This window comes from Balaenoptera borealis, assembly GCF_965194805.1.
Source record: "Balaenoptera borealis genome assembly, chromosome: 7".
Taxonomy (NCBI): Eukaryota; Metazoa; Chordata; class Mammalia; order Artiodactyla; family Balaenopteridae; genus Balaenoptera; species Balaenoptera borealis.
In genome coordinates, this window is record NC_138864.1 from 18,152,605 (window position 1) to 18,178,697 (window position 26,093).

The window sequence follows — 26,093 nt, forward strand, 5'->3', positions numbered from 1 at the left end:
AAAAAGAGTGGATATATGTGTATGTATAACTGACTCACTTTGCTGTACACCTGAAACTAACAGAACATTGTAAGTCAAATATACTCAAAATTTTAAAAGTTAATTAATTTTTTAAAAAGAAAATATACTGTAAGAAAATTTGGTCATGTTTTGTGACACACACACACACACACACACATACATATACCTCACACATGTGCTTTGCTTTCTCATGGTTTTTATCCTCTCATTTCTCTGTAGTCAGGGACAGTTTCTCTTCTTGTTTGGTCCCTTTGCTGAGGTACTTTGCTTCCAATATCAATTTTGCTTTCTGGAGTAGACTTTTATTCTGTTTTGCCTTTTTGTTTTTCCTGAACTCTTTCAATCTCTCCCAATTTTCTCTTCACGTCAGCCTGATCTACGTTTAATTTTTAAAACCAAAAATTATGACTTCTTGTGTGTCTTAGAGTGTCTTAGAGGTGGAGTGGTTGGGAGTGGAATTATCCTGCCACATTTGAGCTGTGTGTTGTCAGCTAAGTATTCAACCCTCTCTGTGCTTCACCCTATTTCCTCCTCTATAAAAGGGGGGACAGTAACAGTACCTGCCTCATTAATCATTAGGAGAAATGAATTAGTTAATATATGTCAGTGGTTTGGAATAGCATCTGGAACAGAAGAAACACGTAGTAGTCGTCAGCTGTTACCATCATCATGATCATTGTTGTCCAGCTGTTACCATCATCATGATCATTGTTGTTCTGTCCTTTGCTCCAGATTCATAGAGGTCTCTTCTTATTGAAGTTGACAAATAGTTTTGTAGTTTGTTTGTTTTTTTCTTTTCTGGTTACTATTAAAACTTTTTTTTTTGTTTGTTTTTTGTCCGTGCTGCACGGCATGTGGGATCTTAGCTCCCCGACCAGGGATCGAACCTGCAACCCCTGCAGTGGAAGCGTGGCGTCTTAACCACTGGACCGCCCGGGAAGTCCCTGTTAAAACATTTTTTAAAGCATGGTTTTCCTCCCTCTGAGTCACTGGAATTGTGTTCTGCAGTATTCTTTTTATAGACCTTGTGTGCATTTTTGTTACTCATTTATCCATTCCAGAACAGGGAGACAAGCTCTTTCTGAGCCTGGGTTAGCAAACAGATTCAGGCCCTGCTTGTTATCCTTTTGGGTGTTGTAGAGTCACCCTTCAGCTCACATAGGGACCTGTTAATGAGCTCAATTTCCTCTGACTGGAGGTATCCAGTTAAGGCAGCTCCTCCAGTGAACTGGGAGCCTCTCCTATCTTCCCTCCTCGGTCTTTGACAACCTCCATGGGTGGAGAACATGAAAACCTGCCATCTCCCCTGTGAGGGTCCCCCCAGCCACTGCCCTAGATGGAATGACAGTTTACATGTTCACCCCTGTTCTTCTAATGCTTGACCTGTTGTTATTTGCAAGCCGGGGTTTGAGAGGGTCTGTTACAATGAAGTAATAGCTGGGAGGGTTGTCCAACACTCTGGTCACCTCACAGTTTCTCTATGTCAGATGGCCCGTCACCCAGTTTTCTGGTTTGCAAATACATAGAATTCCATGCTAAAGGGGAGGAGGCTTATACACCTTCCTGATTGTTTCATGAGGGTAGGGTTTCTTTACTTCTGGTGGTAAACACATAGCACATGCGTTCTGTGGTCCTCCTATGGCTCTGTGGGTTTGTAGTTAATGAGAAATCCTCCAAGACTTTGCAGTAGATTGACTCTAAGGCCAGTTGTTCTGAATTTTCTCTTTTTCTTCAGTAGGTGTTTTTGTGACAAGGTGGGAGAGGTTGTCAGGGCTGCTATAGAGGATACCATTATCAAAAGGATCCTCTCTATTTTAACCTTTAGAAATATGATTCTTAACTCAGACACAATCTTCCTAAAAGCCCAAACTCTCTAAGCAATCATTCAACGGATTCTTTTCACAGAGTGTGCTAATCACCGAGAAAATGACAAAGAGGGAGAGAGAGGGGAAATGAATGAGAATTGTTTTGGACTTTACTAGCTTTAGTAGTTTAAGTTCTGACCAACTAGTTTGGGTGTCACATTAGTGAAATGAACCAAAATATCAGAGGTTTTACAACTCACCCTGCTTGTACTGATAAAGTTTATGAGATTTGTCTTGTGAAGTCTCAGTGTTTTCCATACTGAAGGAGACAATGACAGGTGAGGAAAATGTTATTCAGTTAAACATACAAATAGAGACTAACCTAAGAGTTCTAATCTTGCTTTGCCGCCTTCAGCAAACACCCCTCCAGCCCCTCATCTGGGTATGCTATGAGATTTTTGCTTCCACTAGTTCTAAAGGGTAGTTATGAGTTTCAGCCTGTTTTCTAAGAACTTCTGCAATTTGTTCTCTTCTGTTTATTCCTTCTTATCACTCTACTATTATATCTTCATATGGATTCGTTTTTTTTGTTTGTTTTGTTGTTGGATTTGTGATTTTTAAAGGGGCACCCCTGGAAATTCATAATTTAATATTCACCACTAGATTTACAATATTTCTAATATGTATTTTCTCACTGATACCTCAGTCTTTTTCGACGGGTTCGTATTTGTTTGTTTTCAGCTCATATACTTTTCCCTGCAATAAAAATCACTTAACTGTTGTTCTTAAAATCATCTTTACCCTGTTATAGGCAGAAGGAACTTTATCCATTTGAATGAATAGTCTGCTGCATTTAGTTTCAACTTCTGTTGTAGAGTTGTCTAATTCATTCCCTTTCATGTTAGTTTGGCAAATATTTGAGGCTTTTGATTTTCTTTTCCCTATTCTACTTTTCTTACACTTTATATATTGTAGAAAGATATCTTTATTATTTGCAAATTTTAGGCTAGCTCCTATAATGATAGAGTGTAGAAGAACAGGGCTTGGAATACTCTTCTTGATTTTTACAACCTCAGATGAGTCATTTATTTTTCCACAGAATCATCTGTTAAAGAGGCATAATGGTGTTTGCTTTCATCCCTAGCTGTCTTGCTATAAGGGCCAAATGAGGCAGAGCAAGATTTTCACTGCTAGTTACATACTGTCAGTTATCAATCTTTAAAAATATCATTTTAAAGGTATTTCTTCTCATTTTCAAATCCATAAGGATAGTTTAATTCAGAATAAAATTTCTAAAAAAGCCAGAATGACACTGACCATTTTAATAGACAGCTTTTCCAGAAGGTTGGAGAAGACTGAGAAGACTTCTCCACAGTTGGAGAAGACTGAGAAGTGACATCACATCTTTGAGGAGAGGTTATCGAAATATACTTTCCGATTGGAATGTTAGCCTAGAAATTATGCTGTGCCTCACACGGGACTTCCCCATTGGTTAAAAGTGAGTCAAATTACAGCTAAAAAATAAATTTAGAACTAAGAGGAACATCTAGACATTGCTAGATGTTGACCACGCTATGAGTGAAATAAATATGTTCCACCTGAAAAAAAAATACATCATTTTACCCCACCAGAAAGTTCAGTTTGTCTTGGGTGGAATCTAGCCATTAATTTCCAGGAATCTTAACCGTGCAGTCTGGCCTGAGACCCACTGAGGTAAAACACATGGAAGCATTTAGAGGTCCAAGTTGGTAGTAGGAGTGTAAGAGTTGACAGGGGACCACGTTGTCAGCGACATTGTTAGAATGAATTCACAGAAGTAGCTTATGTTAGAAAAATGTAAACTTCCTAGTTTAGCAAGAGTTTCTACTGATGTAACATTAATAAGTTGAGCACTTGTTAATTTACTCCATTAAGATTCAGGTGATACAGTACTTGTCTTATTTTGACCCCGTTTTCTTGGATTTGTTGGGCTCATTCAACTTCAACTTCCTGGGATAGAGTAAAACTCTGAATGCAGTGCTTTTCTTTTGAGCTTCTCTACCGCCATTTTATAAGAAGTTCAATGCATCCTGTGTGTATACATTCAAATAAAAGCAGTGATTCAATGCCCTCTGAACAATGAGAAGCAAGGTGGTAGTGGGGCCTGCATGTATTTGCCATGTCAAGAATACATTTTAACAGACTACCTCTGAGTAAATCAAATTCCGTCTATGTTACATTGTACCATGTGCTGTTCTTGGAACCCAAATAACATACTTGGCACAAGGGTATAAAAACAGCAGTCACAAAATGAGTGGAATATTCTAAAGATTTTATAGTTTAATGAAAGAATTTATCTCCTCAAATGATATCATAACATGAGTACATTTTCCTCTTGGAACTTGCACACATGAACTACTCAGAACTTACTAAGATGGGGACTTCCCTGGTGGTCCAGTGGTTAAGACTCTGCACTTCCAATGCAGGGGGCATGGATTCGATCCCTGGTTGGGGAACTAGGATCCTGCATGCTATGCTGCACGGCCCAAAAAAAAAAAAAAACTTACTAAGATGAAAGCAAGAAAAAGTCTAAGTAGTTTTATATCTATTTAAAAAATTGAATTTGTAATGAAAAACTTTCTCACAGAGAGCCATTGGACCCAGATGGCTTCACAGGTGAATTCTTTAAAATTTAAAGAAGAAATAATACCACTCTTCTAGAGACTAGAAAAAGAGTGAACACATTTCAAGTGTTGGGAAATAGTTCTAAGTGCCCCTAATAGCTGGTTCCAAGTGTTTGAGAGCTCCTGGAATTCATACGCTGTGCTTGTGAGAGTGTAAATTGATTGGAACCACTTTGCGAAGTCGTTTGGCTGTCTATTAGATGTGAACAGATGCATAACCTATGACTCAACAATTCCATTTCTTCATAAATGGGTATATAAGTGGACCAAAAGATTTGGAAAGAGTATTCACTGCAGCATTATTCATAATAGCCTCCGTCTGGAGACAACCCAAATGATCAGTGGAAGATGGATACATAAATTATGATGTATTCGTACATTGAAATACTATACGGCAATGACAAAGAACCAGCTCCTGCTGTACGTACGTAGCAGTATGGATAAATATCAGAAAGAAAATGTCGAGTGAAAGAAGCCAGTGAAATAGTTTATGATTCTATTTATATAAAATTCAAACATTAGCACAGCTTACTGAAGGTGATAGATTTTGGAGGAGCGGTTAGTTTGTGAGGGTGTGAATGAATGGAAAGAACACAAGGGAGCTTCTTGGGTTCTACTTCTTGACCTGGGTCATGGTTGCAGTGATATGTTCATATCATAAAAATCTGTCAGGCTCTGAATCTGTCATCTGTACCCTTTATGTACATTACTCAGTTGAATATGTATGTTATTCAATTTTTAAAGTCAACCACTCAGAGAAAAGGTTAAGATTAAACAACTTTAAGGGAGGCACTGATAAGGAGAAAATTAAATCTTACATTTATACGCTCTAAATAGATTCAAGATAAGATTGTAAATGAAGCGCAGTTCACCTAATCTCTTGCCACTTTGATCTGCACAGTTGATTTATATATCTGTGACTCAAAAAAGAAGCTCCTTTTTCCTTCAAGGAAAGGAATAAATAATTCCGTTAGGAATAGTCTATGGGAAGTTCATAAAAGGGTATTAGTAATCTATTCATATCTATTTCATTTTTAAAGTTGACGTCCATTTAATAAAACAAACTTGTGGTGTGCAAAGGGAACTCTATCCATGAGATACTTGTAAAAATTTAATTGTAGCAGTGTGTTTTCACCCCCATAGAATTGTTTTCATTGGATACTTAATAGAGATTACAAGGGCTTTAGATTACTAAGTGTTCTACTTTTTTTTTTTTTTAAGATCTTTTAAAAAAAAATTTATTTATTTACTTAATTTTGGCTGCATTGGGTCTTCATTGCTGTGTGCAGGCTTGCGGGCTTTCTCTAGTTGCAGTGAGTGGGGGCTACTCTTCGTTGCGGTGCACGGGCTTCTCATTGCGGTGGCTTCTCTTGTTGCGGAGCATGGGCTCTAGAGCGCAGGCTCAGTAGTTGTGGCACACAGGCTTAGTTGCTCCGCGGCATGTGGGATCTTCCCAGACCAGGGCTCGAACCCATATCCCCTGCATTGGCAGGCAGATTCTTAACCACTGCGCCACCAGGGAAGTCCTGTATTCTACTTTTTTATTGATAGTATGTGTTCTCACTGACTCAGCAGCCTTCTTTGTTACCGTCATGGTGAACTGACAAGATCCATTTACTTTTTAGGTGCAGGTGTTTGGACTGTATTCTGGAGAAGAATTTCATGAGACTTTTGACTGTCCCATTAAAGTAAGTATTCAGTAAGTTTTAATTTTTTTAAGGATTTTCTCAACAAAGGCAATAGGATTACAATACTTTGAACACTACCAATCTTGCATTAATTTTGTCAGTAAGTATTTGTTCAACCAATGTACCAGATACTATTTGATGCTGGGAAGGTACACAGAATGTATATTATGTGACTGTGATCTCAGTCTATCCTCAGGAATCTTTTGTTGTAGTGGGTGAGATGATACACACACACACACACACACACACACAAAATCTGTTATTAAAGGCTCAAAGAGGTAAAAACAGTATTAAGGAATCTAAAACTGAGAGAGGTTACTTCTAGCTGTCCTCGTTAATGATGGCTTTGTAGATGGACTGTTGTTTGGACGTTAATATACAGGGCTGATGGAGAAAACTGACTTCCCATGTGGAAGAACAGTATAATATAAACGGAGAGGCTAGAAAATTCAAATTGTGTTCAGGAAGTGGCAAATAGTCTAGTTTAGATGGTGCGTAAAATACTGACTTGGCAGGAAAGCTGCACAGGCTGATTGACGCTGGCTTTATATTCAGGCTAAGGAATTTGGACTCCGTCTGGTAGATAAGGAGAAATTATTGAATGTTGAAGAGCAAAGAAGTGGTGTAAACTGAGCTAAGCTTAAGGAAAAGTAACATGGCAGCTATAACAGTGTTAGATGTGAGAGCTGATAGACCTGAGGCAGAAGGACCGGTTTTAGGTAACAGTCATGGTAGTTACAGTGAGTATTACAGTTGTTAAAGGAAGAGGTCATTCAGTTTTCTCAGGTGTTTATTCAAACATTTATTGATCAACAGGTGAAGGAGAGATGGGATCTGATGTGTGTTTTAGAAAGCCAGCCCTGCCACAGTGCAGGGGGATGTAAGCAAGAGAGTGATTGGGGACAGGAGACAATTTAGAAGGCTAATGCTGTACTCTAGAAACGGTGTTACAGGAGCTCAATGAAAAGAGGGATAGTGAGTACTCAAGATGGTGTAGAAGGAATGAATTGGGAAAGCCTCGAGGAGGTAGACTTACTAAGACTTAGTGATGGCGTGGCCAAGGGTCATAAAAGATGGAGGAGCTGAGGGTAGATCCAGGTTCTTGCTTTGGTAATGGTGTGTGGGAATGCCATCAGTGGAAATAAGGGACAGTTTGAGGAAGGATGTTGCTAGTTTGGGCTTGAGTCTAGATAACTGTAGCACATCTGTTGGAAATGTTATGTAGGAAACATTCATGGACATGAATATGGACCTCAGTATGGAGATTGGCCCTAAAAACACAAAATGGATAACCACAGCTGAGTAAGATGAAACCATTTTGAAAGATATTATCCAGTTAAAGCGTGAGATGTGGCACATATATACAATGGAATATTACTCAGCCATAAAAAGGAACAAAATTGAGCTATTTGTAATGAGGTGGATGGGCCTAGAGTCTGTCATACAGAGTTAAGTAAGTCAGAAAGAGAAAAACAAATGCCGGATGCTAATGCACATATATATGGAATCTAAAAAAACCGGTACTGATGAACCTAGTGGCAGGGCAGGAATAAAGACAGCGATGTAGAGAAAGGACTTGAGGACACGGGGGGGAAGGGGAAACTGGGACAAAGTGAGAGAGTTAGCATTGACATATATACACTACCAAATGTAAAATAGATAGCTGGTGAGAAGCAGCCGCATAGCACAGGGAGATCAGCTCAGTGCTTTGTGACAACCTAGAGGGGTGGGATAGGGAGGGTGGGAGGGAGGCTCAAGAGGGAGGGGATATGGAGATATATGTATACATATAGCTGATTCACTTTGCTGTACGGCAGAAAGTAACACAACATTGTAAGGCAATTATATTCCAATAAAGATATTAAAAAAAAAAAGAGTGAGAAGACTGATGGTTAAATAATTCTGGAGCACTAATTTAAAGATTAAGGTAGTGGGAGAAAAAAAAAAGTGAGGGGTCTAAGAAGAATTAGTTAGGGGGGTCGGAAGAGACCCAGGAGAGTGGTGTCAGGGAAGCCAAAGGAGAGAGGGTTTCCAGAAGGAAGGAGTGTGGGCAGCATGGGAAAGGCAGTGCGGAGATCACACGAGGTGGGGACTGAAACACGTGTTTTATTTGATAATTCTGAGCTCACTTAATGAGGAGATTTGAGGAGCAGGAGGCCCACCCCATGTCAAGGAGTAAATTGGAGATGAAGAAGTAGAAACAAGCAGTGTAGACTCTTCTTCCAAGAAATTTCGTGATGAAGAAGGGAGCTCATCTGATAGACGGAGAGAAAGCCAGGGTCCCAGGAGCATTTCTGCTGGTCATGTTTTGGTTGATGGTAAAAAGTCAGTAGAGGGGGAAAGATCAAAAATAAGAGAAAAGGAATACTTAGTGGAGCGGCACTGAGGGATGGGATCCGTCGTGTTGGGAGGGAGAGAAACCTTGGATATGAGTCCTACAGCCCCCCGCCAGTGAGACCAAGCCCAAGTGTTGCTACGTTGGGCAGTGAAGGACCCGCAGTCAAGGGCAATGACCCTGATGGCCTTGGTTTCTTCTGGGTGAGGAGGAGAAAAAAGGGGTAAGGTAACGTGGTGGAGGGGCATGGGGAATGTCTGGAATAGCAGCTGCGATGTAGGATGATGCATTGTAAGAGAGCTAAGAGGACTTTCCTAAGAGATTTTAAGAATGTGTAACAACAGAATATGCAAATGATTCCATTGTTATCCAGGATGGATTAGGGAAGTGTGGAAGGGAAGAAGGGCTAACCTGGGAGGGAGGAATGGTTAGAGAAATGAGGAGTCATATGCTAAATGCCCTCAAAATGACAGTGTAGGAAGAGGAATCTATTCCGTTGGAGGATGGAAATGTGTTAGTTAATTGATAGGAGTATAGAATGTATTTAGTTGGAGTTTTATGAAGGTGTAATTGTGTGAATTTTTTTTAATGCCCAGAAATATTCTGTTAGGTTGGAAAAAAACACAGCGTATTAGTTGATGAATACATGGGTTTGGGGATAAGAAAACAAGGAGGCAGAGTCTCTGCAGGCTGACAGCCATAAAAGGGGAGCCCCGAAGACGGGTTTACACTGAGTGCAGACACCAGACCTTCAGAAATGCCACTGGCAAGTGAAGTAAACGGTGATGAGGGATGGAGCAGCCTTGAGAGCAACCTTTGTAAGGGGTCGGGAGGAGATCGTGGAGAGCGGATGAGAACCAGGGGGCCAGGAACTGAGGCTGGAGGTAAAAGGGAAGGGCCTGGATGCTGAGCTCTGGAACTCCTGGGTCCTGCAGCTCTGTTGTCTTTCTGCCGTTAGGGTGCGAATGTAATTGTGCTAAGTGTCTGAGGCTGCATCGCCGGCCCTGTTCCACTGGGTGCCCTCAGTCACTGGAAGGCATCTGGACAAGGAGATAGTTGGGTTCTTTCTCTGGGTTTCTTCTATGAAATGTATTCAGTTACAAACATGTGTGACATCTCGCTGCCTCTACTGACTGCCTTGGCTGTGTCTAAAGAGGGGCGCCCACTCAGAGGGTCCCACTCAGCCAGAAACGACAACTGTTCACTCTCATCTTTTAGCTTTGACCCAGCTTCGTAGAAGAAACCCTTTCATACCAGAGCAAAACTCATCCTCAGTTAGTGCAGAATATTACCTGAATAGATTACTTCCTACCAGGATACCGGGTTGATCTTTAGATCATGCTGCCGGTAATGTACAAAGGGCTTTCATTCTGTGCTGGAGCTGTGACTCCTAAACCACTGTTGGGTCCTTGTTCCCTTGCAGGTCATTGCTGTGCGTCCGCACTTCGTGAGATCCAGCTGCAAGCAGTTTGTGACCGGAGGGAAGAAGGTAAACGCTGCGTGTTGACCGTCACATGCCATCTTTGAGGGGGTTCTGTTTGCTCTTTAATTTATCTTTAGTGTTTTTAATGTCTGCCTCTTCATGCAGAGAAAATTCGCGAAAGCACAATGTAGTGAAATCATGAGACCATCACCTCCTGGGGAAGGTGTGGGCTCAGTGCTTCTCACTGACATTCCTTTGGGGTAGATGTAGGGCAAAAACAGAGATGTTACTCCAGCTACCACCTAGTGCTTTGAAATATTGTCCCTTCCACAAAGAAGAAGTAGCATTTAACAGTATCAAAGGAGCAAGTAAACTAGGCTTGACTGGGGCTGGAGTATCTGCTTTCTAAAAGGTCTGTTGCCTTCTTAAGAGCAACCCCTCATAAAATGTTGATAACTTAAAATATTGATAAATCACTTTGGTTGAACTATTTCCCTAGTGGGGATGCAGTTTTGAGTTCTAGCTTTCCAATTTCAGAAGTTAGAGATTTTACAGTTGTCCCCTATTTTTGAAGGTATTGGTATGAAAGAACATATTAGAGATAATATGAGTGATGTCCAAGTGGACTCAAACTCATACTTTGGGACTTTCCTGTGTTGGTGTGTGTTCTTAATAATCAGCTTATTGGTGGAGGTTAATAACTGCTTTTATACTGTGAAGGATACCTATAGTCTGATGTAGTTTGCAACAGTAGTTTTGCTACATGAATGTCTTGTCATCCTGCAGGATGCCTGGGTTAACTGTGTCAATTTCATGTTCTTCGTCCTTCTACTTAGCATTTGACATCGTTTACAAACATCTGTAGGAAGGACCTTGTGAATGTAGCTGGGGCAAAGCTTGTTGAGTAGATACATGAGCAATTATATGGACGACAGAGTAGTCCAGCATCCAAGTGAGGGCAAGGTCATATGGAAAGAAGATGGAATTTATACAAAGACTACATTGTGAATAGCAGTAAAATAAGTAGAATTCACTGATTGCTGAACAGGCAAGAACATCAGAGATTTGGTTTATCTTTTTGGTTATCACTGACTGCTTGACAAGTTTTTCTGTGTTCACCGTTCTAAGAGACAGCGTTGTCTTTTCTCCTTTTTTCCTATTCACTTCTCCAGAAATGCATGGGTAGACATTTCTTCCCAAGCACAAAAAGATGTTTAATGATGTGTATATAAATTAAAAACAGTTCAGGTCATCTGGTGAAAAAGTTTAAAAAAAAATGATATTGTTAGAATTTCTGGATTAAAATAATTTAAAAGAAAAAACACACACCAAAGGGTTAGTATATTGTATAAAGGACTTCGGATATTGAGCTTGATAAAAGTATATGTGTGATATTTTGAAGTGAAGAATCAGAGGATTGCACATGTCAATGTAAATGATATTGTCATCTCTTTTAGATTTTTTAATAGCTTTATTGATATGTAATTTGCATACCAGAAAGTTCACCAGTTTAAAGTGTACGGTTCAGGGAGTTCCTTGGTGGTCCTGTGGTTAAGACTGCACGCTTTCACCGCAGGGGGCGCAGGTTCCATCCCCGCTCGGGGAGCTAAGATGCCGCATGCTGCATGGCACAGCCGAAAAACTAAAGTGTACAATTCATTGGTTTTTAGTATATTTACAGAGTTGTGCAACCATCACCATAATCTAATTTTAGAGCATTTTCATCATCCCAGCCTCGTCCCCATTAGCAGTTGCTCCATATCCCCCGTCCCCCGCTTCCCAGCCCCAAGCTACCACTAATATATTTCACTTCTCTATAAATTTGCCTGTTCTGGATATTTCATATAAATTCTGGGTATTTCATGTAAACGGAATCATACAATAAGTATGTGGCCTTTGTGTCTGACTTCTTTCATTAGTTTTCTAGGTACATCCATGTTGTAGCATGTATCAGTACTTCATTCCTTTTTATGGCCAAATTACATTTCATCGTATGGGTATATCATATTGTATTTAGCAATATTTAATTATTTATTATTTAAATATTTTACTTAAATATTTATCAGTTGATGGACATTTGGGTTGTTTCCACCTTTTGACTATTATGAATAATGCTGCTGTGAACAGTAGTCAGAACATGGAAGCAACCTAAATGTTCACTGAGAGATGAATGGATAAAGAAGATATGGTACATATATATACAATGGAATATTACTCAGCCATAAAAAAGGATGAAGTAATGCCATTTGCAGCAACATGGGTGGACCTAGAGATTACCATACTAAGTGAAGTAAGCCAGACAGATATCATTGTAATATAGCTTATATGTAGAATCTAAGAAAATGATACAAATGAACTTATTTACAAAACAGAAATAGACCCACAGACATAGAAAACAAACTTACGGTTACCAAAGGGGAAAGGAGAGGGGGAGGGATAAATCAGGAGTTTGGGATTAACATATACACACTACTATATATAAAATAGGTAACCAACAAGGACCTACTGTATAGCACAGGGAACTCGACTCAGTATTTTATAATAACCTATAAGGGAAAAGAATCTGAAAAAGAATAGGTACATATATATGTATAACTGAATCACTTTGCTGTACACCTACTTCAATTAAAAATATAATAAAATTAAAGGCCATTATAATTTTTCCTACTTATGTTAAAGGCTTAAGAAACATTGGTATGTAAATGTGCCCTCTATTCAGGGACTTGTAACATACAAACTATTGACTGATTTCTCTGGATTCATTAAAGTTTATTGTGTAAATATGTATTTAGTGAGTAGTAAAGATTAGTGTTTAATCAATAAACTATGGTGACTTCTTTGTACAGGGTTAAATAACTAGAGATTTCCAAAACATGCACCAGCTTGGTGTGCTTTGCAGAAATCTCTGGAGAGGTTTCTTCCTTCTGTATGTGTATGGTATTCACTTTTAAAGATCACTTCCGTTGCATGGTTTTTGGCATTTGTGTGTTTTGTTTGTTTTAAAATAGATTTATTTAGTTGAAGATATTTCAGGAAATATTTCTGATTTCATTAAGGAATGCACCTTTGATTTTAAAAACTAAGAGAAAGGCTTTTTGGAAGGTGACATTAAGAAACAGATACTATTGTGAAAAGATTCTTTTCTTTTTTAGGGTGTTAGCAAATTTTTAGGAGGACCTCATTTTTTACCCTTATAACCGAGTTATGGCATTTTATTCCTTTGATAAATGAGAAAAACAAAGACTGTGTTGGCCCAATCACAACTCTGATCATTTAACTGCAATTTTCAACCAGCACCATAAACTAAGCAGAACTAGTCTGAAGAGTCCAGCATTTAGCAAATGGTGATAACCTTGCAATAATCATACATTGCAGATATCAAGACCTCCCTGTTTAGAGTAGATGGCAGATCATATAGGGGAAAAAAGAGCAAAGACAAATATCATGTAACTGAGAGGTTATGACCTTCTGCCTTTAAGAAATAATTTAATCTTAAAAAAAAAATTGGAGCAAAGGCTAGCCAAATGAAGGTGTAATGTGGAATAAAGGCATTCTTAAGGCATTCTTAACCCTTAAGAACACTGATCTTACTTAGACTGACAGCTAAATGCATCTAGGAATTGTATGCCAACTTCTGTAAACAATGATTAAAGCAGCACAGCGACCTCAGAAGCGGAATAGGAAAGATGGATGTCCTACCGTGAGATATTCATAATGTCATTTCATAAGAAAATTTGACAGATGTCTAATTTAAAATTTTAGTTGATTTGATTTGATGAGAAATTTTGATTCCTGGAAAAACATTTCTTTAAAAGTAATCAGAACATACATTTCAGAATAGTTCCACAAAATAGCCATGTAGCAGAAAAAACCTGAAACTGCACTTTGACACATTTGTTGATATTTCCTTTTTAAGGTTCTAGCTTCTTAGGTCTTTAGAGAGAGCTCCTTATCCACCCAGGACTAGGAAGAGGAGGCAATAGTTCTGTCCGGCATAAACTTTTATTTTAGGTTTTCAAGGTAACTTCTTAGTAGTTGAATGCCATAGCTGGATTTATGGACTCCAGTGCTTGACACATGAGCATAAAAAGCTTATTCTTAATTCTGTTTTGTTTCCATGTTGAAAAAAAGAAAAGGAAAAGCACATCTCTTAAGAGTGCCGTTGGAGAGAGCTTTAAAACATGAGAATCGATGGTTTTTTTTTTTTTTTAAGTGTAACCTCCTTGTATAGCAAGAATTATAATGCATGAGCATAGCAATGAGGTATCTCTTTGAGAAATAAGTCTGCAAAGCAGATCTTGTCTGGGTTTTTTTTTTTTTTAATTACTCAGCTTTCTCTGTCAGCAGATAAACTTGAGCTCCCTACCACCTTTACCTTTGAACTCTGAAATACACTTCATAATAACTGATTCTCCTCCTTTGACAAATTATTAAATTGTCGTGATGCTGTTTGCAGCAGAGTTCATTTTTCGAAACGAGGGAGTCAGCTGTTTGGCATTGTGGTGGGCCAGGTCCCCTCATTCTAGCCACAGGGACAGCTTGCTTTGTAAGCTGGAAAATGTCAGTCAGCAAACGAGGTAAGGACCTGCGTGCATGAAATGAGAAAAAGCGCTTCACTGTTTGGGGTTGAAGGCTTATGGCAAATTTTACCTGAAGGACAGAAGTAGAAGCATCGGCTAGCTTCTCAGTGTCCGAGAATGATCGGCAAAAAACAAATTGCATTTTGGATTCTTTTTGGAAGAGGATGGCATGGAGCAGCTTTTGGTCATAATGCGAATCTTTTTAGGACGTAGACAGCCCAGCGAACTACTGTGACCACTAAGTGTGAAACGTAGAGGTGCTTGCTTCCTTATATGTTTGCTCGTCTCCTGGTCAGATGGAAAATGGGGTTCTTGGGGTCACAAAGGATTTTTTTTAATTAAAAAAATTTTTTTAATTATTATTTTTTTAAATTTTTGGCTGCGTTGGGTCTTTGTTGCTGTGCATGGGCTTTGTCTAGTTGCGGCGAGCAGGGGCTACTCTTTGTTGTGGTGCGCGGGCTTCTCATTGCAGTGGTTTCTCTCTTATTGCGGAGCACAGGCTCTAGGCGCACGGGCTTCAGTAATTGCAGCACGCCAGCTCAGTAGTTGAGGCACACGGGCCCTAGAGTGTGCGGGCTTCAGTAGTTGTGGCCTGTGGGCTCAGTAGTTGTGGCGCACGGGCTTAGTTGCTCCACGGCATGTGGGATCTTCCCGGACCAGAGATTGAACCCATGTCCCCTGCATTGGCAGGCGGATTCCTAACCACCGCGCCACCAGGGAAGTCCCTTAATTTATTGATGTATAGTTGATTTACAATGTTGTATTAACTTCTGCTCTACAACAAAGTGATTCAGTTATATATATTCTTTTTCAAATTCTTTTTCATTCTGGTTTATCCACAGGATATTGAATATAGTTCCCTGTGCTATACATTAGGACCTTGTTGTTTTTCCTCAAAAAGGATTTGACATCAGTTATGCTGCCCAGTCCACTGATGAGTGGATCTTCAGAATACTTCTGCAGGCGATCAGATGCTTGATCTTAGGCAGTTTTCTACACGCAAAATTTTCTTACACATTACTTCCCAGGCAGCCACCAAATTTATGTCCTAGTGGTTGCATGTAGAACCATTGTAAAGAAACACCTTCATTTCTTCTAGGCACTGTGTTATAAATTGTGGTTCCCTTCCTAGAAATTCATCTCATGCTGTATACACACCAAAACTGATTAAAAACCACCAACTGATAGGAAGTAAACCACAATGTAACCTTTCCAAATGTTTCTTAGGAATGTAAAGCCAAGTTGTAAAATAGCCATATTGTAAAAGTATACTTTGGTGGGTTTTTCTCTCTGTGCTGTACTGGTTGAAGCTAAAAATTGAAATCTAGGTCTTAAAATAGAAATCATTTTCAGTGTCAGAAACAGGCGTTGTTCCTTGCTTTCAAAGTTAAGTTCATTTGTCTCAAACATTAGTTGCTTTTTTGATGTTGATATGTAGAGCGCCCAACGTCCTGGAGACGGATTCATGGCAACTGCATTTTCTTCAGTAATCCCCCTTGTTTCATAGCCATCAAAAAAGGCTGGTGAGAACAGAAACCTTTTCTCTTTAATGAGTTCTACTAACTTTTCCATGTGTAATATTTCCAGATTGTTTGCGGCGTCCCCCTGGATTCTGATGATAAGCTTACCACCTGTCTTCCTAGAGCAATCAAACCATCCTTTGCTCCTTGCTGAAAATATCTTCCTTTGCATGTTGAGAATGCTGTGGCTGTTCTTAAGTATTTGGAATAGTTATTTCCTCTGCAAGAATCATTGTTTGGTTTGGTATGCTCATTATGTTTTTTTGTGGGGTTTAGTACCAGTGGACTGTCATTAACACTGGAAACTAACACAACATTGTAAATCAACTCTACTGCAACAAAAAAATAAAATAACATAAAATTTTTAAAAAGATAAGGCTATATAAATAACTGTCATTAACCTTGAGAAGTTTTTCCCTTTTTCCCCCCCCTTTTTTTTTTTAAGACAAGGCTCTATAGCCAGGGGTCACATTTACTGCAATTATAAGTTGGTGTCACCAGTACAGACTACACCATAGTCATCTCACAGGGCTATTTGGCGTGAATAGTTCTGCCTCTTGAGCACAGCTTGGTTAGAGGGTCCTCATCAGGTGCTGTGAGCATGTAGAATCTGGATTTCAGGAATGGTGGTCCGTTTCCAAAAGGAGATAGGAGGAATGCTGCTGGTGGAAAGCAGTTAGCCCATAAGACCATTAATCAGAATGGTGATTTGGTAGGAAAATGAGTATTCCCAGTCTTTTGACAGGAAAAAATATGTATATGTATATAACACTGTTGGGGTAATTTTGCAGTCCTTTGTCTTTAAGCATTTGGGGCTTTTCCCCCCCCTAATTGTTTGTTTGATCCCTCTCAGTTTTCTAATTCATTTTCAGCCGGTATTCCTCTTTGATGTTTGTAACAGTGCAAATGTGAACAAAATCAACATCTACCGGTGGTGAATTAGCTGTGTCAGTGCCCTGCGGCCAAAGATCTCTGGGACATACCCACCAGGCATGAGGAAGAGGGTGTGTTAGAAAGAGGGCATTACAGGATTTGGGCTGATGAAAGATGGTTTGGGGAGGGTTTAAGGAAGCAGAACTTTGCTCTGGATCGGGTGCTGTCAGGAAGCAAGAGTAATTCCACCACTGGGTATCTTAATACATCATATCTAGAAGGAGGACAGACCAAATGAAGGCTAATGACATGTTGATAAAAAAGCAGCAGTCTCTCCTTTTAGCCAGGATAGGGAGGTGTCTGGTCATTTATGTGGCTTGGAAAACATTGATATCCTGTCAGTGTTCAGATATGATTATGGAGTGGTCCTGGTTTTGTCCTCGTCTCCTGGTCACGGGGCCTTGTCTGATGTTGGTGTTCTGTGAGATTGTTTATATTCACCTGGAGAACATGAATGGCAGGCCAGTTCCTGCATGCCAGCTTTTCTCTTTCTTCGTTGTGACAAATAAAATGCCCAACATTTGCTAGATGACTTCTATTGCGGTACTTTATGAAAATATATGTATGGTCTGATTTTGTTTTTTTGGTAGAAATATAAATGTCTGGTGTAGCAATTTCTTGGAAAGCTGTATACTAAATTATTAACAATAGTAATAATATTAACATATATTATTAACAATATCCGGGCAGGATTATTAATGTTCTTTCTGGCCTTCATTGGCTTTTATTTTCTGCTTTTTTTTTTTTGGTAGAAAACATGCCTTTTATAATAATAAGAAGCAATAATAAAAGAATGTATAAAGTAATCCCAACTATTTTTGTTGTTTTCAACTTAGCATTGTAAATCATATGAAATTCCCTACATTATTGAAGTCTAATCTTAGCTCAGATGTTCTTTAATGGTTACATAATATTCCATCCTGTGGGTCTATTTACTTTTCTTAATCATTCTCATATTATTGGACCATTAGGTTGTATCCAGTTTGGGGTTAGCATAAATCATGCTGTAATGAAGCTAGAAATCTTTGGGCATGAACTTTTCTCTGTGTTTCTGAATGTTTTCCTAGCACTGATTCTCACGATTAGAATTACTGGGTCAAAGATTATGATTATCTTTTAGGCTTTGGATACATAACTGCCAAGTAAAGGTACATTCCAGAAAACATACTGATTTACACCATCTGTGTTAGAGGACCTGTTTCACCGTATCAGCCTGCCAATTTGATATACATAGAAAGAGATTCCAATGTGCTGTTTTGTAACTTCTTTGAATTATTAGTGATTTTGAGCGTTTTTATTTACTAGTCACTTATATCTCTTCCTTTGTGATTTCTCTGATTGTATTCTTAGCTCGGGGCAGCTTTTAATATCACCATAGAAGCCAGGACAATTGACGACTGTCCGTTTGATATTTATTGTCAGTTTGAGCACAAATTATTGCTGCTTACTGAATAGCCTGCAGCCTTTTCTCCAATTTTAGCTAAACCTGGAATAATTATTCTTGTTCTAGGGAGGCATTATATAGGAGTCATAATGAGGCTTTAGAGTAGATGCTGAACCATGTACAAAGAGGACGAATATATTCTACTCCGTACATGTGAGTCTGCCCCCAAACCATCTGTCCTGCTGCTTCCTTGGAGGCTCTCAAAGACAAGCCACGGTGCCCAGTTAAAGGCAGGTTCATTTCACTTGGTTTCTTCTGTAGGCAGTGTCCTGATCTTTACTTTTCCCCTTTTGCTTCACTTTGTTTTTTTTTTTTTTACTTGAAGTATAGTTGATTTACAATATTGTGTTAGTTTCAGGTGTACAGTGCAGCGATTCCATTGTATATATATATATGTATATATGTGTGTGTATACATATTCTTTTTCAGATTCTTTTCCCTTATAGGTTATTACAAAATATTGAGTATAGTTCCCTGTGCTATACAGTAGGTCCTTGCTGGTTCCCTTTTGCTTTACTTTGCATTGAGTGAAGTGCTTGTTCAGATCCATAAACCTGTGTGTTCAGGTGACTCTTTCTCTTATTCAAGACTTAACAGTTTTGTTTCTTTTTCATAACTTCGCTGTGCAAAGATCTCCCCCGAGTCATCTACAATTGAGATTATGCGTAGTTAAAATTAGAGATATTTGTTCATCACACAGAACATTAATTCGTTTCATCACCCAGTGGATGGCTTTTGTGTTTTCTCTACTCTTAGTGGGGCAAGGGGTCCAACCTTGAAGCCAGCCCCAGGAAACAGACCCTCAGACAGCTGCAAACTGAAAAACAGACCCAAGGTGTTTGACATGAACAACCAGCTCTATTAAGTCTGCAGGGCCCACCTGGAAGGTTTTCTGTTTGCTTGCTTCTTTGTTTTGTTTTTAGTGGTAAAACTATTTTTTAAATGCCCCATTCATTTCTGGAATCCCATTTACAATTGTGAGTTGCATATGCAGAAATTGCAGATTGCTAGTTTGAATAGGAGTCTGCCTCACATGCTGGCTACAGTTGACTGCTAAACTACCATATAGATGGGCAAGTCGATGCATACATAGATCTATATCTCTCTGTCATTGCTAGTTTTTTTGTTTGTTTTTGTGTGGTTTTTTTTTTTTTTTTTTTTTTTTTTTAAATATAAAGGGACTGCTGCTAAGTGGCATCTCTTATGTTTAACTTCTTTGGTTCACCTTGAACCCATAGCTTGTATTTCTTGGTCACTAAATTGACTGTTACCTTACGTTGATGTGGTGTTTTTTTAAATTTCAAAGCGCATTTTTGGCTACATAGTTTTCACAGGAATAGTTAACTTCAAGGATTTGTCCAAAACCTGTGTTGTGTTTCAGTTGTGTTTATTCAGATATTGCTTGGAAGCAAATAGCCTGTGAGGTGGCCTCTGGAAATCCAGTCTGTGTCCAGAGACTTTCTCTGGTAGCAGTATCTGACCTGTGTTTAACCGCTTTTAAACGTGTTAACTCACCTTTTGGGAAAGGGGATGGACGGATTAGAACTTGTCCAGGAAATAACCACCGAATTGAAAGCAGTAATATATTTGGGAAATCCCTGTTTTCTTCCTACATGTTTTAAGTTCTCTCTCAGTGGTGTTTAGAAAGGCTGTGTGTTTTAAACTTTGGTACTGAGCCAAAGCAGGAAGCAGGACAAAGGTGTTCTCTGCTCTGTGGGGTTCTTCTCGGTCACTTCTGTCTCCATCAGGATTCAAGACTCCCATCTGCTGTCAGCACCCAGCTACCACCCCAGGTCTTCTCCGTGCTCACTGATTTTTTTTTTACTTGCCTTCTTGACTTTTTCAATTTTATCCCTAATCTCTTCCAGTCTTGGATTTTAAAATCCTTCTGTGACAAGTCCTCCCCATCATTATGCCCTTTGTCTATTTTTACTGGGACAGCCTTATTTGGCATATTTTAACTTGCTGGGTTTTGCTTTTCTTTCACTATTTCTCTGTTTTATTATCTCGCACTCCAGCATCTTCTCTGATCAAGCATTTTGTCTTTTGTGGAGTCTTTTCTCCAAGCCTCTCGATCCTTCCTGGTGGAACACCCTTGCCCATGGGCTTATTAGACCCCAGACTCAGAGCAAGCAGTGATGCTGGTGTTTAGGGAGCCTGAAGGACTCAAATGATTTATATACTTGGAAGATCACAAAGTGATTAAAAAAGGGCCAATCACCCTCCCTTTCCTCCATGAGGGAAGGATGGTGATGGGTAATGATGGGTGTTAGGCTACCAGAACTGGCAGCTTTATTACAGCCCAATAGGAATCCTGCCCATGTGTGGGAGATGCTGGGATGTGGTGCAGGAAAGTTCTAGATAGATTTATCAGCACAAAACATAGGAGAATAAAGTATATTGCTGAGGATCTGAGGGCTCCTATTGAAATATAAGTACTGAGAGTGCTGACTGCCAGAATGTGGATTTATGGGAGATAAAGCCCTAAAATACTTTCTCCAACAAAAAGACCTCTTGGAAACAGTTTTTCCTCTCTATGTACTTAGCTCCTGTTGAGCTTAAATTGCTCTCAGTATTGTGATAATGACAACTCAGTATTACAGGCTGTGGAAGAAGATGAACCAAATAAATTAAGCAGCTGCTTTTAAGGGTAGTTCACCCAATGGCTTCCCCTCTAAAATGCTTTGTAGAAGATTCATGCTCAGTAGGTCTCTAGGCAGTTTTATGGCTGCAAGAAAGAAATGGATTTTATTAAATGTCAGTGAAATACAGGCAGATAGTTTTGTGGTAGTTAAATTAGCGTAGAATGTGTGTAAGCAAAGCAGATTGTCTCGTCTTTACTTGACGAAACAGAGCTTTCTTTGGCATTCCTGCCAGATAGTGTGTTTCTGCCTGAAATTCCCACAGATTAGGATGGAAAAATCCTGGTCCCTCCCGTCTGAAACTGTATGTCTTACAGAACGTTATCCATCAAATCCTGTATGTACAACATGGTTGTGCTTGGAGAGTTTCAAAGGACAGTAATGGGACTAATTCCATAATTACTAGCTGACATTTAAGGTTTTATACTATGTGTGGATTAGGAAATAGGACTTATAAGTTAAGAATTAGGTGAATTGGGAGTTTGGGATTGACACGTACCAATACTATATTTAAAGTAGATAACCAACAAGGACCTCCTGTATAGCGCAGGGAACGCTGCTCAATGTTCTGTAATAACCTAAATGGAAAAAGACTTTGAAAAAGAATAGATACACATGTATGTATAACTGAATCACTTTGCTGTATACCTGAAATTAACACAACATTGTTCAACTATGCTCCAATATAAAATAAAAATTAAAAAAAAAAAAAAGAATTAAGTGGAGTGGAGAGGGAAGGCAGAAATAAATGCTTCAAGGGGTCAGGCAGGTAACATAGAGGGGAGAGGCAGGCCGGGTGAGGGGACGACCGGGAGAAGTGGGCCCTGTGACAGTCCAGAGAGCCCTGGAGCAGGCAGTCAAACCCATTCCAGGGATCACTCACTGCTTAGGCCAAATGAGAGGCCAGTGGACATCCCTGAAATCAAGGGGCTGCAGTTAGGGGAGGACTCGCCTTCAAATGACTTTTCAAATTTTTGACAAGTTGTACACAAATTATATCCTCTGGCGTTGAGCAAAGGGAAAGAGGCCAGCATTTCAGGAGTAGGACATAGAGTCAGAATAAATGAGCCCTTTCTCAAGGTACAGATGTTTTCCTTGGATGAATCAGTCTCAGGGTCCTTTTCCTGTAGAGTTTTGAGATTAGGGCAGATGCCAATGTGTCAGAAATAGTGTAGGGACCTTACTCACTAAAGATGGGCCGAGTAACTGGAGGATTTGGGAATCACACGGCTCTTCCTGTAGCAAATACATTGTGTGTATGGACAACAAAGGAAAGAATAAGACTTGCAGACCTAGGAAAGCCTACTCAGTATCTAATATTTGTTATTCCTGTGTGTCTAGCAAAGTACGTATAAGATGTGGTTTCTTTCCCCGATGGATTTGCAGTCTGCTAGGAAGATGAGAAGAAAATACATGATCTCAGTGAACTAGATATAAAATGGCGCTCACGATCCCATGACTCAGAACCAGCATGACCGTAAGACGTATGTAGAACCAAGAAATCAGGGGGAAGTTATTTTGACTTACGGAAGAATTCTCCGAAATGATGGTCCTCTCTAATATATTTAAGGCTGTTTGTTTAGTTTTCAAATATAAACTTATATAAAATTTATATTAAAATTTATATAAAATAAAAATTTCTTAGTTTTCAAATATAAAGTGATGAAACTACCGCTATTTGAAAGACATGGGAAGAATAACATGAATCGTGTCTAAGATTGTAATGGAAATTAGTTAAAATTTATTTCATTTACAGAAGCTAGGATATTAGCTGCCCCCCACCTCCTGTTTTTGAGTAGCCATCAGTGGCACAGAATGGGTACCACTGATGGCGCCGTCCGAATTATAAAAATAAGGGAGAAGCTCCTTTGCTCCTTTGATTCGTGTCAGAGCAGGTTACACAAGGTTTATTGTAATAGAACTCTGAAAACTCAGACTGAATTCAGCATTCTCTCCTTTTCTTCCTGCCCTCTGCTGGAAGCTTCCCTTGGAGCTAGAGCAGGAGACAAAGGAGGCCGGCGGCCTCAGCTTCATCCTATAACCGAAAGCACACTGACCACAACAGAAAGGATGGAGTGGAGTGAGTTTGATTTGAATTGGAATTACAACAGGACTTTATTAACAATTTTCTAAAGTTAAATGTTTTATTTCAAAAATAGGTACAGTTTGTGTGAATTAATTCTAACGCATAGTCAGGATGCTGCAAACATTCCTGCAAGTTCCAGTGAACTTTTTGATATTGTTTTATTGCAAATATTCCCCTAAATTATCCTGACTATAAAAATTAGAGAACGAATTTTCATCCGCATATTAACATTATAAAAAATAATTCACATGTGCCATGCGGAATAATTATAAAATAGAAATAATATAAAATCGCCTGTCACCTCTTTCTGGAATTAATTATGATTACTTTGTAATGTGTCTTTCAGATTTCAATATATGGATACACATTCATATTTTATTTAAAAGTCATCATATTTAATCCTGTTTTGCAATCTGCTTTTTTATTTAATATGCCCTGAACCTCTTTTTCTGTTAATAAGAGTCCATATATAAAATCATTTAAAAATGAATGTATACTCTTCAGCTGTCTAGCTCTACTACATTTTACTCAGTCTATTTCTGGCCATTATAAATAAGTTTACATACCTCTTTACTCACTTATCAGATCACTTGTTAGCATAAATTTCTAGGCTAGGACTTCCTGGGGACATTTTTTAAAGCTTTGAGCCCATAATGCTAAAAGACCCTCCAGAAAGATTGTGGGTCCTACATACACACACACGTACACACACAGACAGCCATGTCCCTTCCCCCAGTGTCTGACCTTATCATTTTGGTTCATCTTTGTCAGTTTTTTTCTTTCCTTTTTCCTTCACCTGTCAATTCTGAGACCACTGCTATACTGTTTGGGGTGTTAATTTCATATAATGTTTTACTGTCTGGCAGGGCACATCCACAGCCCCACCCCCAAATTGCTTAATTTTTAAAAAAATTCTTGTTATTCTCACATATTTTCAAATGAATTCATAGCATTTTGGAAGCTCTAGAAAAAATTCCTTTGGGATTTTCTTTGGGTTTGCGTTAAAATCGTAGGTTAACTTCGTAAGACTTAAGCTCTTCAGTGAGAATTTTGAGTCTTATCATCCAGGAACGTAATATATCTTTCCATTTATTTAGTTCTCTTTCTCTCTCCCTCGATAAAGTATTTTGTTTTTGCTGTGTAGCTAGTACGCATACATCTGTTTTTGTTCATTATTAACTTTGAGAGCTATGGACTTTCCCTTGTTTACAACTTTGATTGCATCCCCTAAAGTTTAGGTTTGTGCTATTTGTATTTTCATTTTCCAAGTGCTCTGGTTGCAGTTCGATTTCCTCTTTTACCCAAGAAGAGAAAGTATTTTTCTCTTTCAGTTTTTTTTCTGTTTTGCTCTTCTTATCCTTTGTTATTAATTTCTTGCTTAATTTTCTTGTCACCTGAGAATAAGGAGAATTATTTGTAAAGTTCTTCTCTGCTTTACGGAATGTCTTATTCATGTGATGTCAGGAGTGGGAGATTTTTTCTTATTCCCTAGACAAGTTTTATTGTTTTCAAATAGTGTATTTTTCCATATTGCTAGTTTTTCTTCTTGTTAGCTCATATTTACTAGAAGTGGCTGTGAAGTTGTCTGTAGATTTTGTGAGAACGTTTCCACATCTTTTACTCTGGACAGTGGTGGGAGAAGGAAGTTTTATGTTTTCATTTTTGCTGGATTGGAACACAGTGTCTGTTGGGAAAGCAGCTACCAAAGAATGTAATCATTGGTGCAGCAGGGAAGTGCTGTATTTTTGTTAAAGCTTGCTTTATGTATTTATTAAGGTAAGTTTCTACAGGCACTGCCCACCTCACATAACTGGCACAAGTGCCCTCCTGTGCCAGCCTGCCTGCTTTTTTCTTCCAAGCTGTGTCTCCAAGCAACAGCAGGAGTGGCTATTCAGGTGTGACCCTGCCGGTGCTGATCAAGGCCCCTGTGTCCCTGCCTGAGATTTTCCCTGTGACTCCCCTCACCTCCAGCCGCCACTGCACCAAGTGTCATTCTGCTATATACTTGACCGAGGTGGGCTCTTTCTTGTAATGAGTTGGACCACAGCCTTCACTGGGATCTTCCTTCTATCACGTTTTACAGAATTTCTTATTTAAAATTGAGGGCATATTTAATTTTTCTCACCCAGGTACAGATTATTCCCCTTTTAATACTACGTTGGCCATTTCTAGGTGGGGATTGGTGAGGGAGGGGAATTTGATGCCACGGTGCATCTCCCCCTGGCCATCCAGCCAATCCTCCCTTCCAACAGGTGCTGGTGGAGCACTCCTGGGCCCCGCCCACTTCTTACAATCCCCTCCGCCTGACCCAGGCCACAGAGGGAAGACAGGCATTGTGACCTTACCAGTTCCTCGTGTGGAATACAGCTGTCTTTAGCTGCCTGTCTTTAGTGAACTGTGATCTTACATGTGGCAGGAGCTGTGTTCTCAGGCCTTCAGCTCTGATCCCAAGTTTCAGAGCTGTCGCGTCACAAAACGCTACACACACTCCGTGGCCGCCTTGGCTCTGTTCTCTGTGTCACGGCCAAGGGAGAGGCCGAATCACGGGTGGAGGCCGTACCTAAGTGTCACTAGCTGGAGGCAGGGAGGCTTGGTGGTGGTGATATCTTGGAACCTGGGCGGGGGGCAGATGAGCTGGGTTAGAAGGTCGTTGAGCATACGTAGAGGAGCTCTGTCCTGTGTGTATCCGATGGGACCACCTGTGCTCAGTAGAAGCCCTGTCTCCAGTCTCCCCTGTGGACGTTGTGAGGCCACCTTGCTCTTGCATGGATGATAGAGAACTTTATACATTTCTGGCATTTTCACTTGACTAAACTCGGCTTATTAGTGACGGTGGACACTTATTTAATTTTAGGGTTTTTTTTTTTTTTCCCTTTCCTTTTTTCCTGCCGCTTCTGGCTCTAGGAGCCTAACCATTGAGAAAGACATGTAAGACATATAAATACTGTGAATT

General features: G+C 39.5%; 1 protein-coding gene across 2 annotated transcripts in view; it reads left to right on the forward strand.

Moving 5' to 3' along the window:
• The window catches only part of VPS41 (VPS41 subunit of HOPS complex), a 182,901-nt gene that overhangs the window by 91,966 nt on the left and 64,842 nt on the right, over positions 1–26,093 (forward strand). For both annotated transcript variants that reach the window (XM_082399755.1, XM_082399756.1), the window contains exons 6-7: positions 6,115–6,177; positions 9,936–10,001. In XM_082399755.1, coding sequence (XP_082255881.1) covers positions 6,115–6,177; positions 9,936–10,001 — 129 coding nt within the window. The remainder of the gene's footprint in view (positions 1–6,114; positions 6,178–9,935; positions 10,002–26,093) is intronic.